The sequence below is a fragment of the Daktulosphaira vitifoliae genome, unplaced genomic scaffold (assembly GCF_025091365.1).
Source record: "Daktulosphaira vitifoliae isolate Bord-2020 unplaced genomic scaffold, ASM2509136v1 Scaffold_2, whole genome shotgun sequence".
NCBI lineage: Eukaryota > Metazoa > Arthropoda > Insecta > Hemiptera > Phylloxeridae > Daktulosphaira > Daktulosphaira vitifoliae.
Window position 1 is genome coordinate 23,303,844 of NW_026099573.1, and position 19,336 is coordinate 23,323,179.

Sequence of the window (19,336 nt, forward strand, 5' to 3'; positions counted from 1 at the left end):
TTTTATTTATAGAACATTGAAGCTTACCGATATTGGATTATTTTTTCATTTTAGGTTTAAGTTATTCTAATTAAAACAAATATTTATTAAAACTATCGTTAATTAATAGGACTCGGAACTTTATGCATTGTAAAATTTATTTTAGACAACCCAAATACATTAATAATATTCATTTTTTTATCCTCATCAATGTATATTAATAAGGATTTTAGCTATGAAGATCATGAGGGGGATTACTTACCTATTTAAAATGAAAAATGTTCCTAAAATACTAATAATCATATGCCAATGATAAATTTTCTATTTTATTTTCTTTAAACAATATTCCTCCGCAGTTGCCAATATTTACTTATCAAAATATTTGTATATACATTGAATATTTACAAAAATAAAATGTATTTATTGATGATTAATATCAATTGATAATGTTGTACAAATTAATATTAAATGATATCGGAAAAAGACAAAATGATAATTATAATATGGTATATTACTCAATATTTTAATATTTTGTTTTTTCTTTAGGTGAATATAGCAAAAAAATTAAAAAAAAGTTTTTTGAGAATTCATTATTTCTTAATACCACTAAAATGTTAATTTTAAAAATCCGTGACAGTGTAAAGTAGTATACAATTGTACAGATTAATTTCATTAATACCATTTGCGTAAAACTTCGTTGTGCAATTTTAGTTACAGCGTATTAATGATTCGAATAGTTTCTCTGACCGATAGAGCTGTTTGGTTGGTAAGGATTTTAAGTATCTTATTAATTTGGTAGACTACTATATAAGTATGTGTTCAGTGAGGTATGTTGTTAAAATGAGTTATTTGGGTGCATGCTTTTGTAGACATTTCCCACACAATGTAAGTAAAGTCCCTGATTTACCATCTACTATACATAAAAAATACTGAATACGACTTCAAAATAATTGACGTCCATTTTTTGTTAAATTGACTAAGACAACGGTACTCCATAATGTTTTTTTAAATTGGTTTATTTTATTTCTCTACTTAAGTGTTACTAAATATAGTTTACTACTAAAATAATCAACAGATAAAAAGTAATTAATGAAATTAGGAAACTATTTTATCAACTTTTGAAAACAATTGAGATTTATTTAACTTTTTACCCTAAATGGATTGTTCTTCAAAATAAGACATGTATAAAAATTACGTACTAATCCGCCATACCAAATTTTTATAATACTTTTTGTGTACAACGTAGAATACATGATTTTTTTTTAATGTTATAAAAATGATACAAGGCAAAAATATGAGTGTAAAATCACCTATTTTTTCAAAATCAATGGTGCATTCTTTACTAAATATACAATGATAGGAAACGCAAGTTTAAGTGCTTATTGCTAAAGAGATACATTAGTTTCAGATTATGTAAAAAGGATTTTTTTTACTAGTTTACACAACCTAACAATTCACTGTAACAGTATCTACTTAAAACAATTTCATTATTAAATCTATTTCCCTCTATTTTCTCTCCATTTTAAAATAAAAATAGCACTATTCTAAAGTAAATGATGGATATTTTATTTTAATGTTTTCATTATACTCTATTGAATTTTAACATTATATTTTATGAAAAAGACAGAGTATTTTTTTTTAAAGAGGAGAAATCAATAAAATTGAAATTCTATTCATAAAACGATTTTAAAATTTGAAGTATCTCTGTGTATTTCAAAGTTTAACAGAATCATCACTATTTGAGATGTTATTATACCGAAAACAAACGTTATACAATGCTCATACCGTAACTTAAGTCAACAAGCCCAATTATTGTGCACGATATTTAAAATATATTTTCGGGTTTTATTGTTCTTAATTATCAATTAATTTATCAAAGATTTGACTATAAAAAGGTTGTACAGTAGTATCAATAGTAATTAATGGATGAATAAAATATATGACCTTTCACATTTCATCGTTGCAAAAATACCTTCTGATTGAATATAAAAAAGAAAAACTTCCAGTATTTTTAGAATTACATTAAAAAATCTTAAGCAAAGAAAAATTTTCATTAATAAATAAAATATAATAAAAGATAAGTGTTTACATAACAAGCTTAGACATTTAATATTTTTTTAATCAATGACACAAATGATCAAAGTCGAGTTTTGTAGCGAAGAAAGATTTTCGCCGTTAATGGTAACGAACCTTAAATAAATTTACTTCAATAATATAACATATTATACAGTAATAAATAAAATAATAAAAGTGATCTAAGTACACAGTAATATATCTTATTTAAATCACAGAAGATAAGCGTTTTGTATAACATTTAGTTACAACAAAAGTTCAATACAACAATGATAACGATATAAAAAAATCAATTCTCTTGCCATAATTTATTCAAATGCAAAAAAAGTAATTATTCAATTTACTGACGCGTAAAAAATAATTTTAAGTAAACCTCAGAATAAAAACTTTACTTGGAAGTGAAGCGCAGGTAAATATATTCTCATCATTAGACATTACTCGGCTATACTTCTGCTTCCACCTAGGTATAAAAATTAAAAAACTTCTGAAGTAGTTTAAAAGTTGTTAACAACTAGCCGATGTTATTTTATAATGATCATATCATATTCTATTAGCAAGTTAAATATGTCTATTGTCAAAAAAAAAAAATCACTCTCATAAAAGGTATAGGGAATGAACCGAAAATATACTTATTAACTGATAAATGAAAAAATATACTAAAATAACTAAAAAAAGTCAAAACATTTTTTCCGAAATTATTTATATTTTTTAAGTCTATGATAAACTGACCGCTCTGTATACAAAGTATCTCAAATTTTAACTTGTTTTTATTAATTTAAACAAAAAAATAATAGAAATTTTGGTGGTGGAAATTTTTTGTTCGAACTTCCCGTTATTGACTTAGGGCCATATTAAATAAGCATTTGCATCTCAATTTATATAGAAATATTATTTAAGAGAGTAGAAATTAAATTAGATCCGCTGCCATTTTGTACAAATTGCGCCTATGTTACAGTCTAAACTACTCGAACTTATTTTGGTAGAGTGTATCCGGTGCATTACATTTACGATAATTTTGAATCTATCTAAGAAGATTACCAACATTTTTTTTTAGTATTCTATGGTAATTCGGTTAATCGAGAAACAAAAATTAAACGAGGTAAACTTGTAATATGTGCATAGTTTTTTTAGCTTCGATACGTAGCTAAGAAGGTATTAGTTTTACTATGATGTGTTTTTTTTTTGTGTCTGTTACCACTTTTTCTCAGCTCTCACCGAACCGATTTTTTTCAACGATACGTCAACAGATCATAAATCGTATCTAGTCGAAGACATTACCCTCAAAAATTGAAAAAATTTCCTCGTTTCCCGTTAATGGGGAAAACCTCCAAAAAATTTACAAATTTTAAAATCGCTAATTTTCGAAATTTTTTCAATTTTTTTTACTTAAAACTGCTAAAACTTTTTTAAAAATGAATAAATCAATATATATATTTTTTTATAGATGCTTGATGTCTTTATCTATTATTTGGTATATTTTTTATTATAAATCTGACCCTTTACCTGGTCACAATGGGGGATTTAAAATGACTTTTTCAAAAAAAATTAACTTTTGAAAGTGTTCCGGAAATACTGACACTTTTATATATATCTTAAATTAATTAAAGCTTATATAAAAAAACTTTATTATGGCAAAAAAAATTTCGGACTTTATTTTCACACGGTGAAAATGGATACCAAATGCTATTTTTGTGTGAAAATTCTCGATTTTATTTTTTACATTTTTAACTTTATAATGCTATAACTTATTGATAAGTGTATGGATAAACATAATTTTTTTATGACAAATAATATTTATATCCCTTTTTTATTCGACATAGTTTATCTTAATCAGGATATTAATAAGGAAATAGCAGGTCATAGAGCTCTTGGAATAATCCACCAATTTTTTAAAATTAAACACTATCTAAAGATTTGCATCGAAGCGTCTTTTTTTATAGTGATTTTAATCACAGTCAGATATCATTATACTTAACCCAACTATGTGACGTCCCTACTGTGCTGGGTTTTTAATTTTTATTCTGAATGTGTCTATTGCGTTGAGTATGAAAAAATTAATAATTTACAATTAAACAAAAAGGGGCATAAAAAAATTAAATTATGTATAATTTTTACAATTTGCTAATTTATCAACATTTTTATTATGGACTAACTAATAACAGACTTACAATAACGATAAAATTCTTGTATACTATTTTACATGGAAACAATTATTTACTGATATCATTCTTATGGAAAGGAAACCTCAACAATAAACACTTAAATTAATTTTGGTACAACTTAGAACGGTTGCAGCTCATTGAAAATTATATAACAAATTTATACTGATGTGATAGTACAAATTTGTACTTCAAACATTGCCTTTATATTAATATACATTTTTTTTTAATCCAATCATTAACTAAGGTTCTGCGGAGACTTAAAAACCATATCAAATTTTTTATTTTCAAATTTTAATAATATTCCAAAACACCTCCCTTCTTAAATCTACATTAGATAATAGCTAATATAATGTACTTTGTGATGAGAAAAAAAAACTATCCAATATCTTGATTTCTAGGAGTTATTGGACATAAATGCCAAAAAACCATACAACTTTTGATAAAATCATCATATTTCAAAAGTTTTGCATAAAACGGAACATTTTCACCATTTCAAACTAAATCAAACTTAATCATTTTTTGTGTGAAATATAATTAAAAAGAGAAAGACGTTTTAAATAATTGTCTTCTGTTAGGGATTAGTTATAAAGCCAATTTGTTTAATTTGTTTAAAATACCCATAGAAGCAGCTTTTTTTGACAATTATTTCAATCACTATTAAATATCAATCAGACTAATTTAAAATAAAATTCCTATACCTACAACGACGAATTTTGAATATACTTAACATTTTAGCTTCGATGCGAAGCTGAGAAGATATTAATTTTACTATGATGTGTTTTTTTTTTTTTTTTTTTTTTTTCGCCACTTTTTCTCAGCTCTCACTGGACCGATTTCTTTCAACAATACGTCAATAGATTACAAATCGTATCTAGTTGAAGACATTGCCCTTAAAAATTGAAAAACTTTCCCTTGTTTCCCGCAAATGGGGGAAATATCCAAAAAAATTACAAATTTAAAAATCGGTAAATTTTGTCTTTTTTTTCACTTTTTTTTCTTAAAACTTCCATAACTTCTTCAAAAATAAACAAATCAAAATAATATTTTTTTATACTAAAACCTTAGATATTTCCCTTTCATTTGATATCATTTTTTTAAAAATCTAACACTTAACCTGCTCATTGAGGGGGATTTAAAATAGTAACTTTTTTACAAAAACTAACTTTTTCAACTTAATTTTTGAAAATGTTCCGGAAATTCTGCGTCCTTTAAACATATATCAAATTAAAGCTTATTTTATGTACTATAAAATGAAAAAAAAAATTTGTCCCGACGACCTATCTTCTATGCTCAAATGGTACCGTATTCAAAAATATGTTATTTTTCTATTAAATTTCTAGGTTTTGTATTTTATTTTATTTTAAAATATCTTATTAGGAGAATATATTGACTTTCATGAATATTATATAATTTAATTGACATAGAATAAAGTTCATAAGACATAAGAAATTAAACTTATTAAATTTTTTTTACTTCTTTAAAGTCGAAAAAGTAATTTTTAAATTTGAGTTAGCTAAATAGCCAATTTTTTAGCTTAGATGCAAATTTTTTATATGTAAATACTAATTTTTAATAATATTAAAACTTAGAAGTGAAAGAAAAAGTCTAATTACAGATTTTAAAAAATAGCAAAAAGTTGATTTAGAATGGTATATTTTTGTTACTGATGAAAGTTCCTTGTAGTTCAGTGCATTTATTTATAGTAACAAACAGTTTTTATTGAAATTTATTGTATCAAGCCCTTTAAATTTTTATACACGTAAAAATAAAGCAAAATACAACTTCTTTATTATTTTTATAATTTCTCCGTTTAAATTACAATATTAAATTATTGAATATCAATTTCATACTAAATTTAATAATTATAATTAGTATTTATTCATATATTATATTTTAAAATCAAAGAACTACTAATTAGGATATAATCAAAGAAATAAGAGTTGATGTTGCTTTTGGAATAATCCACCAATTTCTCTAAATGAAACACTATCTACAGATTTGCATCGAAGTGTTTCTTATGATAGTGATTTTAATCACTGTCAGATATCATCTATACTTGTCCCATCTATGCCTTGTCTACACTGTGCCTCGACCCCACTGTGCTACCGTTTTATTTATTTAAATATTTAAAAATAAAATATTTAAGTTCTTTTGACAGAAATAAGGAAAAAGTTGAAACTCATACTTGAGGCATTACACGATATTAATAATAAAAATAATATGATTATCATTTTTTATTCTTGGAATCAGGTTATAACTCTTACATATATCTGATGATTTTATCATATCATTATCAGAGTAAGTTCATGTATTTATAACTTTTCCTTGAGCCATCTTAGAGAAACTTTAATGGGTGCAAAATTCTTAACTAGGTAAAATAACATCATAAAAAAAATTCTATTGGGAGTTCATATTCCTCTGTAAACTATCATTTCAATATACTACAAGTGCAATATATATGACTTTTATTAATATTCAATTAAAAATGTTTTAATTTGGATATAATTTCTTTGAGAATAGCTTTAACAAAATGTATAAATGCATAAACTTACGAGCCTTTGTCGTTACTGTGACGTCATTGACTGTTGTCAGTAACTATGTTCTATTTTAATGACACTAATTTGTAACAATAATAATTACATCGATTAGTGTCCATATTCAATTATCAATATGAGTACTCCTATTCAAATAATTTATTTTATCCTTACAAGCTTACAAATATGAACTAAATGAATGTCATCGTTTGAATACATATTCAATTCTTTAAAAAAAAACTAGAATACTTCTTTGGTTAAAAATTTATATTTTAATATAAGTACATTCCAGCTCTCTAAAAAATCAGTTTAAATAATTGAAATTTAATCAGACTATTTTTAAGGATATTTATGATTGCGTTTGTAGCATACAGCATTAATGTCAAGCGAATATTAAAATAAACGTCGTTTCTAGTAAATTAATAAATGCTTTTATTTTTTATAATAAAATATTTTTTTATATTAATTTAATTAGTTATGTAATGGTTAAATTCACACAAAATGCATTATAACTTATATAGTGTACATTTATGTTACTATTTATGTAATTAACAATGTTTTATATGTAAAGTTTGTATATATAGAAAATTATTTTTAATTTTCGAACAATGATCCTTATTCATAAGTGTGAAAAAATATGTATAACTCATCAGCTAAATCAGTGAACAAGTCACGTCTACTTTCATGGCAAAACAAGTGGCGAGATGTTTAAGCCTTCAACTCATGAATCATACGATTTTAATATCTATCGACACTTATATAATTTTATACGCAAATTAATCTAGTTACCATAATAAGTAGTTCATGAAATAAAAAATGTATACTATATGTTTCTTCATAGATTAAGCCAAAGATTTGAATAATAGACAGACATTATTGTAAATTTTTCGTTCACCCAATTACCTCGTGAACTATGAATTGATCTAATCGAAACCTGTTTTAAAAACGAAACAAATGAATTTACTCACGTTTTAAAAAAACATTTTTTAAGTAGTTGATAATAATAATAGGTACAAAAATTATCTACATAATAATATTTATTAAAATTTATAGTTGGTTGAAGAAACATTTTTTTGCAATACAAATTTGGATGCAATTTTTTAGGCAATCCACGTTGAATAACTTTTTATACGAACCTTAATATTTTTTATGACTATACATTTTGCTAAAAATAAAAAAAAATTAACATTCTATAATGTAAATTGAAAATACTAATTCAGTAACACATTACATCTAAATAATATTTAGTGAAATTGTTCAGATTATTTAAAAATTTTACATAATATTGATTACACTGAATACATTAAATAAAATACATGGTAGAATAGTATTTAAAAATCAAATAAAAAAAATGTACACATAAAATACTTTGCAATTTAACTGAAATGTTGAAACTTGTATCCACCCTTCTCAAAGTTCATATGGGTTCTATACAACCCATAACAATTACTATCAATGTAGTTATGACTACATCAATAGTTAAAAGTGTACCTTTCTAAAATATACTTAAAAATTTAGTAACATTAACTGACTACTTTTATCTACATTTTAGATCGATTTATGCAACGTCAAATGTCAAGGTTACACATTTCAGGGTTGACAATATTATAAACTATTAACTAACATAAAATAGCGTTTGACAACAATTCAATATTTAATTATCTTTATACATTTTTCAATGTTCCTAACATAATGCTAACTAGTTATAACAATACCTTTTGCTCTTTAAAGGTATCTCCAAGAAAACTTACTCATTTGTTGTCATGATTTAGTCAAAAGTTAGCGCAAGTAATAATTTAAACAAGTTAACCTATACATATCCTGGTTGCCATTAGCGACGGGCACCTGATTCATTGGTTTTAAACTATACACGTTATTCGCTAAACAAAAACTTTAACAACATTTAAACTCTACCTATTCACCTTAAATAAAATATATTCACATTTAATGGTGAATGATGCTCAATATTAAGAAGGATGTGAAAAGTTTTCGATGGTTTATTTTAAGCCCTACGATATTTTCAAAACTAGTTTAAATAAATTCAATATTAAAAAAAAACATTAATATAAACAACCATTTATAAACCATAATTTCATAACATTAGAACATAAGATTTACTCAATATCTCATTAATTTCATATAAAAATTAATTTTAATTTTAAAACCAATTGTATATTTACATAAAATGATTCTGCTGATTGTAGAATTATTTTTATTTCTTAAAAATGTTTTTACATACTATGACAGGTTTTACTTGCCGCGTTTTTTATTTATTTGTGACACTATGGACGATTACTCTGGTTGGATAAAAGTAATACAAATAACAATGAGTAGTTCAATGAATGTTGATTCATTGAACCACTCATTATTAGATAAAAAGTTATTGATTATATATTTGTACTTCTTAGTATTACGAACAACTCGTACTAAGGCAGTTGGTTAAACTTAAGCAATTGAAAACCTAATATATTTTAGTTGTATCAATCTACAAAGACTAGTAAAATGTTAATTAAAAAAATTAATTCCCAAAAATTAAGAGAATAATGTGTAAAATATTTGATTGCGCCAAGATTAAACACCGGTCAAAAATAGCGTATTTATATATGTAACAGTATATGAAATTTTCATTTTTTTTAATAAAAACAAATTATTTATTTATTTAAAAAATTAAAAACATTAATGATATTTCATACTTGCTGGATTATTATAAAAAGTGATATCTTATTATTATATTCCATTAAACATTATTTAAACAGTTGCGTACTTAAATCTAAATTAGACTTTATTGCTTAATGACATTTTGCTAGAACAAAAATTTGACCCATTTTTACTTCAATTGAAAAAAGAAAAAAATTTCTGAATTATCCAAAGTTGTAAGAGTAACAAATAGTCTTTTGATGCATAGCTGAGAAGCTATTTGTTTTACTCTACAGTCTTTTCTTTTTTTTGTGAGACTATATACGATTACTCTGCTCCTACTGAACCGATTTTGCTCAATGAAATGTCAATAGACCATAATACATGTCTAGTTGAAGCTTTCGGTTATTGTGAAATTATATTCATAGTACTTGCCAAAATATTTGTTTTAATATCAACATGTTTTTTTTGAACCCAATTAACTCTTAGGCTTAATTCCATATCAAATTTTTTATTTTCAAATTTTAATAATATTCCAAAACACCTACCTTCTTCAATCTAAATTGGATAAGATTATAATAATGTACTTTATGATGTGAAAAAAACTATCCAAAATCTTGATTTCTAGAAGTTATTGCACATATTTGATATTTTCAAATACGCATCGAAACGTTTTACGACAATGATTTAAATCACTATAATAAACCTAAATACTGTAAAATTTTATTTGCTTTAATATTGTTTCATTATTAAAAAAGATAAACGAAATACTTCCAAGTATTAAAAAGAGTAATATAAATAATTTTGAGCTTATAAGTTAATAATTTTAAAAATACTTGAGTTATTTATTATCACTTTTGCTCACTCGTATAATAGTATAGGATGTTGTAAGAAGTAGGTGTTTTGTTATCTTTTTAATTATCAACATTATTAATGACATTGAACGAATGCCATAAATACTGAAGCATTTAAGTTTACTATACAGATATCTTCTTTTGAATAGCATAAAAAACTTATTAAATCATTTTTTTAATTGTTCATGAAAATTATTTGTTTGATAGTTTTTATTTTTACATTATAAGCATTTCTTCATTGCCCCGAAGATTTAAATAATTTTCAATGATAAAACCAGAATTATAAAAAAAATTTAATAATAGAAAATATTATTCTATCCGGTGAACGCAATTACTATACTTTTCATTTTCACCTGAAATAGGAAGTACTATATTAAGTCCAAAGGGGCACGATACAAACGCGTCCCTCGAATCGCGCGCATTAAGGACCACCCGCCACATCTACTACCGCCACATCGAAAATAAAAAAAATAGCGGCCGCTAATACGGCCGCCAGCAGTGTGTTCGCAACGCCCGACCGACGACTAACGCACAACGCTACAATCGCCACCAGCGCGCTCGCTGAAGTGGAGAAAACGCGTGCAATATTGCGTTACAGGTTGCTCATGTATTTTTTTTTTTTAAGTTCAATGAGTTTTTTTTATATAAATAACTTTCAATACTAATGTAATCGACGCTATTATATTACAATTTCATGACTACTGGTTTGAAATATATTTTTAAGCGTAATAAAAAATAAGAGCGAATACGTTTACCGTTCAGTTACGCGGAAAACGGTTGCCGCTGGTTAGGGACGTGGCGGTAGCAACGTGGTTTGCATACGCCGCGGCCGCTGCAACAACTGCTGCTATAGCCGCGGTGGTCGCCGTCGTACGCAACATGGACAACCGGCAACAGTTGGACCGACAAGACGCCGCCGTACAAAAAAGCGAGGACGAAACGCCACCGCCGTTGCAGCACTTTATGTCCACCAGCGGCGGCGGCGGCAAACAGCTACGGGACCAACCGGTTCAAACGCATGTCCCGCCGCCGCCGCCAAACTCAAGTCGAAAATGTGTACTGACATTAGACGGGTATTCGTACGTTATCGGTAAGTCGAATGTGATAGCGATATTCTCAGTTAGTAGTTTAAGAATCATACAAATCATTTTATTTAATTTCGTTATTTTTAACACGCTTATATTAGTTTCACCTGTTGTTTTGCACTATTTCCAATCCTTTTTACTCACAATTTAATTGTTGACAATACCTACAATATTCAGTTACCCGCAATTAAAATTATAAAAAATTGTTGCCCGAGACCAATTGTCATACATCTTCTAAATTATGATATTAAGTTTAAAAAATGTATAAAATTCATTGTATAAATCACAGTAATTTGAAGAATATAATTTATAAAAAAGTTTAATTATAGTAATAAAAATATGCGAGCGTTTCAAAAAATTTAAAGATAAGTTTCATTTACAAATTTATTATAAATACAAGTACATCGATAAAACAAAGATAATGTGATTTTAATCTTCTGTTTTAAAAACAATAAATATAAATAATTGTTGTTAAGGTAACTTAAAGCCGCAGACTACAACATTTACCTGTTTACTTTACAATATAAATTACGCGTATGTTGTATTTTTACAAAATAAATTTAATTACAGTTTGTTTTAAAATATACATTTCCTTAATTATGAATAACAATTACATGATTTTATAGCAGAATGACAAATATATATTCACATAATATGTAAAATGTTAATAATAGTTCAATTCTCTCAGTATAATGATTTTAAAGTGAAAATTGCCAAGACTAGAACAGATTAAAAATATTAGAGTATGATTCGTGTATTATTTTGAATGTTCATTTGATGGAAGAAATTAATTTTATTTTAAATAAATTAAATAATAATAAAAATCTAGAATACAAAATATTTACCTATGCCAAAGAAACTAGAACATTAAAAATTATATTTCTTTCAGATTTTCTACAAAAATTTTGTATTCGATATAAAAAAATATTGTTTCATATAATTTTATAGGATTCAAAAAAAAAAACCTACTTTATATAAGACATTTCAATAGGTATTGTAAAACCCAAGAGCTCAATTTTTGTTGTTTCTGTACAACATAAATTAATGTATGAATTGTTACTTGGATATGATACATTAAAATAAATTTAAAATGTAAATCATCATTTAATCTAAAAACAAATATAAATTATTGCATTTAAGTAAAACATAATTAGTTATTATTTTAATAAATGTAGGTACAATAAAAATAATAAATGGACTCTATTAATCAAATAATTAAAAACAAATTATTTTTATTTTTTTACTGTAATATTTTGGAAAAATGTATTCGATTTATTATCTAGTAATTTGTCGAGTATTTTTATATTAATGTAAAATTATAAAGTCGATTAAATTTCTGTTGTCGAGAAAGATGATTTTATAAATAAAAACCAAAAAAATATGTTAAGCATTTTTACCATAAATCTCTCTGCCTAGCTGCCGAAAAGAATGACATTTTTTTTCTCGCTGGCCATTTTAAAAACCAAGCTTTACTTAACATATAAAAAAAAACGTAATTTTTACCTGGCTTTAGAAAACTCGCTTTTTTGCGGGTTATTTTTTGTTAGCACTTAGATTTGACCCGTCCACTATTTGATGTGATAAAAATATGTATAGCCTCATCCTTACCATATTTCCATTGCTTCAAAAATCGCTTCATGTAAACTTTTAGATTTGTTATTTTTTTCATTTATTTTATGGTGATATCCGACCTACTCCCTTAAGATAACCCAACAAAAAATGAATATCTCTGAAGAAGAGAGAATAATACGTTACTTTGACTGTATAACGTTCGATGCAGAGCCATTACGACCTACTACAAATAAGAATTTATTTCTTATGTGTTAGTACCTATATTCTACTTATACACTCATATACTCAGTAAACTGTGGTGCTTACTTAACTCTCTACATAACATTCGGTAGTATCCAATACATCATTTTGTATACTATTACTTGCAATCCACTCTGACGGCCGTATAACCGTTTACCTGATAAAAACTTTCTACAACGACTTTCATCCTTTGGTCGTTTATTACTTCTCCGCGGCTCTTTTTTTCACACTAGCACATTAAAGCTTTTAATTCCCATCGCGTCAGTGTACATTGGAAGTAATAGTTATACCCCATCCCAGTGCAATCAATAGAAAATGCATGGGAGGTTAGTTTCGGTATGGCCTGCGGTTATAGAAGCGGTCTTACAACAACATCGGCACGCTTTTTTACCTTGTATATCATGCCAGGTAAAAACAATGGTATCTAATCAAATGATTATTAGCTATCAAATAACTGAATTGTTTCGCAGAATAAGAGCATACCATTATAACCGCATACCTGGAACATTATCCATGACGTTTTTAGTATTTACATTACTATTCACATTTAATAAAAAAATAATTAAACAATATGCGCATTTTATCGTATAATGAAATTATTCGGGACTAACAAAAATGATTAAACATGTTTTTATAAAATATTGATTTAATGTAATATAAATATGTTTGTAATTATAATAGCTGTTAATTAACATTTTGTAAAAAATACAAAGCAGAATAATAACATACTATTTAATTTATTGCTGAACGACAAAATCACTAAATTTATCTATTGGTTTATATAAACACTGTGTTCGTGATACCGCACATGATTTTTAACATGAAAATATAACCACCGAACAATTCAGGGAAATGACTTTTTTTGTAATGTAAATAATAAATCTTTTTTACGATATTAAAATAATATGTGATGACGATAACGTTGGCATGAGATTATTATTTTTTGTATCTTTAAACTTTTTAAATGCTCACTCGTCGCTTTTCATGTTACTATGCCATATATGTTCACCACAAAATAATGATATAGAATCATGTAGTTTACATATTTAAGTACTTTTTATTTAAATATTTACACGTTCATTCAAACTGCATACGTATTGTTCCAATCCAACTTTGCTATAATTTATTATTTTTTTACGCGAAATCATTACGTTTGTTACAAAATTAAGATATATTGTTTTTGTTATGTCAATGTTGTGTATTTATAGCCCATGAAATATTTTTAATAGTATCATAAGTTGTTATACATATAAAAATGTACTTTTGACAGCATTTCCGTATAATATTAATGTTGTATCATACTCAGAAAATTATTATTGACTTTTGTGTAAACATTATTCACGTGGATGTATAGAGTAGTTGATTTACATAATGAATTAGTCTTATATTATAAAACTAAATTTTTATCAAAATAAAATTTTGACAAAAGAGTTATTTCTTGAATTTTATTTTTTATCGTGCTTAAAAAAATCATATTTAGAAACTAAACACAGAGAACATTTGTTCAGGACGGTGGAAAACGTATAAAGTTAAATGATCCGAATTTTATTAGTACTACAACTTTTATTGTACAATTAGTCACTTCAAAGTTAAAACATCTGAACGATACTATTACATAATTATAGATTTATATATAGAATCTGTCATACGCATTGAAGTTCTCTGAAAATATGGAACATTTGTTTATAATTACTACAAAACAATAAAGCAATTCCTTCAGTAAAATTTTGCTTTACCTGTCACTTACTGAGCATATTATGGCTGATGGTGATTTGTATTTTGGAAAGCATTTTCCCTCTGTGTGGAGACTATACGGATTCCTGCTGCGAGTGTATCAATGTTTTACAAGGAATACTTCTATTTTGGCGGTTCGCATTATCTTTTTCAATTACCCTACTTCAAGAAATACTCGATAAACTTGGATATTTATTATCTAAAACAAAATTGAACAACGAGGGGAGTAAAAAAAATAATAATAAAAGGCAAGAAAAGGAAAGAAAACAAAACAAGATTTAAACGATCCAAACATACTATCCATACGCACAAACGATCACTCAGTTTTGTTCCCATTTCCGTTTTTTTATGTATACATGTATATTAAAACAACAGTCAATAAGTACTTACGTTTGTTTTGTACAAGAAAAAAATAATAAAAGAAATTTGTAACAAGTTGATTTTTTGGTATTAAAAAATATTCGTAAATATTTATTACGACAATCGTTTTTACGAATGACAAAATATTTGTTCAATACACTTGACTAAACTATAAAGAATTATGTTTCCAAACAAAAATATTGTAGTATATGTACACACAACGTAAACGTGATTTCTTGCTTAACTTTATATCTATTCATCATCAATAAGATTCTAAATGCGTTCAACTGATTTTCCAAACAAAAGTGATGTGTAGAAACCTATTAAATAATCTTATGAAGCCAATACCATTTTTATTTAGTGACATGAATGATACTATGAGAGATTACACTTTGTATAAATATGTGGACTGAAAAATGATATAATGATAAAAAAACCTTTATGACTGATTTTATTTATTAGCTTCGATGCGTAGCTGAAAAGATATTGGATTTACTTTGCCATATTTTTTTCCGGTACGCCAATACTTTCTCTCTCCTACTGAACTGATTTTTTTCAACGATACGTCAATAGACCACTTAAAGTATCTAGATGAAGCTATCAGCGCCATAATTTTCAAAAATTCCCCTCAGACCCGGCAAATTAAATTTCATTGTTTAATATATATAAATATATTATATAGGTTATCACTAACCTATATAAATATTTTACTAAGGTCACAATTATTTATGTCAACCAGGTGATAGAATATTCCTTGCTTGAGCTAAAACATTTATATTGAAACAGTTTTATTTATTAACGCTTATAAACAGGTATTATGTCAATAAAATTAATTATGTTGAAGTTACAAATTTTTATACAAATTGTAGTTACTCCCATATGACAAGAATTGATCTAAATGACTAATGTTATTTAAAGTTAAAAATATATATGTAAAATATTAATTTAGGACTAAAAAATATTCAACTGGAATAAATGGCTATAAAAGTTAATAAAAAATCACATATACGTACATTGTTTGGTTACCATTGTTACAATGTTACCATCATGAACGATAAACACATACTGACATTTTTTATTTTTTAGTTTGAATTAATAGTTTACATATATTTATAATTTTTAAAGTAATTATATCTTTTTTAATTTCTGCCAAAAGTTAGAAAAATTAACCCTATTAAATAAAATGAGTAGTCTTATACATTTTTACTGTACTGCTTTACATTGTTTCATAAAAATATAAATAAATTGAATCCTATTTTATTTAAATACTATTTAAGATTAAAAACTATCATATAATTATATGACAAATGTAATGATATGTGTGAATAGTATTTTTTTAAAATATTAACTTACACTAGGAATTAAGAGGTGATGATACTATAATTCACATAATATGGTACACTATAGTGAATCCTAAGAGGTTACTATTTTATTTAAAAATAGTCACGATAAGAAATAAAAATAAAAATTTATCATTGACCTAACTAAATTGATCTGTTAAAAGGGTGTGTCACTTTCCCTCGGGGTAATTTTTGAGGTCAACTTTAAGTATTGAGACAATATAACATGTGCCAACTTAATTATATATAATCATAATTCTATAGATATAGTTATATATATGTAACATAATAGGGAAGGCGTGAAAAAAACGTGCTCGAGTAATAATGATAATACAAATATAAATTGCTTTAAAGAATTCAGTATTGAATAAGTAAATCATACTCGTTGATAGAGTTTGTTTTCATTTAAAATAATATAAAACGTACGCTTGTAAAACTGTAAACTTACAATGGAGTAAAAAAAAAAGAATTGTTTAAACTCGAACAATCATCAGTGTAACATATAAATTATTAAAAAATAATAGGTTAGGATACCGGATTTCTAAATATATTTTAAATAATATTAAGTTAAGTAATGAATCTAAGATTTGTTTCAAACTCCACGATGAAAACATGTTTTGAATATCTAAATCAATCATACAATTTTTTGTTTAGATCATTTAAAAACAAATTGTTTTTAACAACATATAATAAACAGTTGTTTTAAACAAAAAAAAAACATTTTACATATCAATTGGTGGTAGTGCTCGGAAATTTATATTAATTTTTATATTAATAGGAATATATACTAGAAATCAATCTACTCGTATATCTCATTATTTATATCTATAATCTATCTTTAAAATTGATAATAAAATAATAATTATGATATCAGGTACATTTATTTCATTATTCTGAGGAATAGAAATTATGTTAATCAAAATTATTGATTTTTTTAAAGTTATTTTCTAATCTTAAATATCTTCAAAAATTTAAAAATAAATTTAAATACTCGTTAAAATTTCATTATAAAAAAAAAAAACTGTAGCACAGCAGAATCGCTGCACAGTGTGAGCGTGGCATTGTTGGAACTAATGTAGATGATATCTGATAGTGATTAAAATCACTATCATAAGTAATTTGACGTCTTGCTATTATTATATTAGAATAAAAGTTTCGTTACATATAAAACTAGCAAGTGTTAATACTAAAAAAAGATTTTTTTTTACTTTTTTATCGTAATAGATCACTTAAATAAAAATCATAGTAATCATTTCTAATTAATTTCTAATTAAAAAATTGATGGATTATTTAGAAATCAAAATGAATTCTTATTTCCTTATTAATATCTTGATCAGTGGCTCAATTAGCCCAAATATTTTGAGGGGTCTTAAGCCCTACTATCATATTAATCAAATATGATCATAAAATCATAATATTTAATACAAAAACAAGGGAGGGCTTGAGCTGATTTAGGGGAGGAGGCTAAGTCCCCCCCTATACCCCCTTTAATTTCGCCACTANGCTAAATCCCCCCCTATACCCCCTTTAATTTCGCCACTAATCAAGATTATTGATTAGTAGTTCTTAGATTTAAAAGTATAAATTCTGAATAAATATTTACTATAGTAATTAAATAGAGTATGAAAATAATAAACAATGCATATAATTATTATACCGTTATTAATAATTATATTACTTTTATGGTAAACGTACATAAAAGTTCAAGGTCATGATGCAATACTTAAAAAAAAGTGTTTATTATTTATAAATAAATTTACTGGTCTACAAGGAATTTTCATCCGAGACCAAAATATACTTTTCTAAACCAATTTTTACACAGATATTAAATCTGCAATTAGAATTTCGTTATATAGTCTAAATAACAACAAAATCCTTCTAATTAATATAACAAATATTTATGTTTAATTATCAGATTATGTATGAATAATCAATAAATGTATTTTAATTATAAATAAACTTAACAAGCAGAATGTATTATGTGCTGTATATCAATATAAATAATAATTAAAACACCAAGAGTTGTATAGAAATGTTTACTAAGATTTCTATTTAAATTATTTATTACATTAAAAATACAAAAAAAAATAGCGATTTGAACGAAATTTTGAATTTTCCTCATAAATTTATTATTAATAATAAATATATATTTTTAATCACATATCAATCTAAAAAATAGAATATTTTATGATTTATAAAATTTTCTAAGTAATGATATAAATTCTAAATGTGCAATTTGCGCTAATATTGAATTTAAAAGTTAAACATTTTTAAATTATAAACTTTCATAAAAATCAACTTCAAAGTATCAATATATAAGTGAAAAATTTCATTTTGAATTGAACACGGATTAACATTTTAAAAATTAATAATAAGTTGAGAACAATTTTTTTGTTTAATTCATTTTTTTATGTGTTTTCATTAATTTCATATTTTATTATCATGATATGATTTTACTGTGTAATTAAGTATAAAAACATATTTTATGCTTTTATTAATTTGGAAATATTTATTTAAAAAAAGTATTTTTGAAGTGGTCATTTTTTATAATAGCATAATTTTGAGANCGGTAGCACAGTGTTGATTTGTTGATTTTTCAAAAAGTTATGGAAGTTTTAAGAAAAAAAAGTGAAAAAATTTCGAAAATTAGCGATTTCTAAATTTGTAATTTTTTTGGATATTTCCCCCATTTGCGGGGAACGAGGGAATTTTTTTCAATTTTTAAGGGTAATGTCTTCAACTAGATACGATTTGTGATCTTTTGAC

The 19,336-nt window shown here is 25.3% G+C and overlaps 1 protein-coding gene across 6 annotated transcripts in view; it reads left to right on the plus strand.

Annotated features, from left to right (window-relative positions):
* Positions 1-19,336, plus strand: part of LOC126900012 (dual specificity calcium/calmodulin-dependent 3',5'-cyclic nucleotide phosphodiesterase 1-like) — a 196,000-nt gene that overhangs the window by 77,641 nt on the left and 99,023 nt on the right. Inside the window, exon 1 of one of the 6 annotated variants that reach the window (XM_050675352.1) lies at positions 10,683-11,329. The exons of 3 other annotated variants lie outside the window; for them this stretch is intronic. In XM_050675352.1, the coding sequence (XP_050531309.1) occupies positions 11,119-11,329 (211 nt within the window). In that variant the 5' untranslated portion in view covers positions 10,683-11,118. Of the gene's footprint in view, positions 1-10,682; positions 11,330-19,336 lie in introns of those variants that run through there. 2 more of the 6 variants (XM_050675349.1, XM_050675355.1) reach the window with 2 other exon arrangements.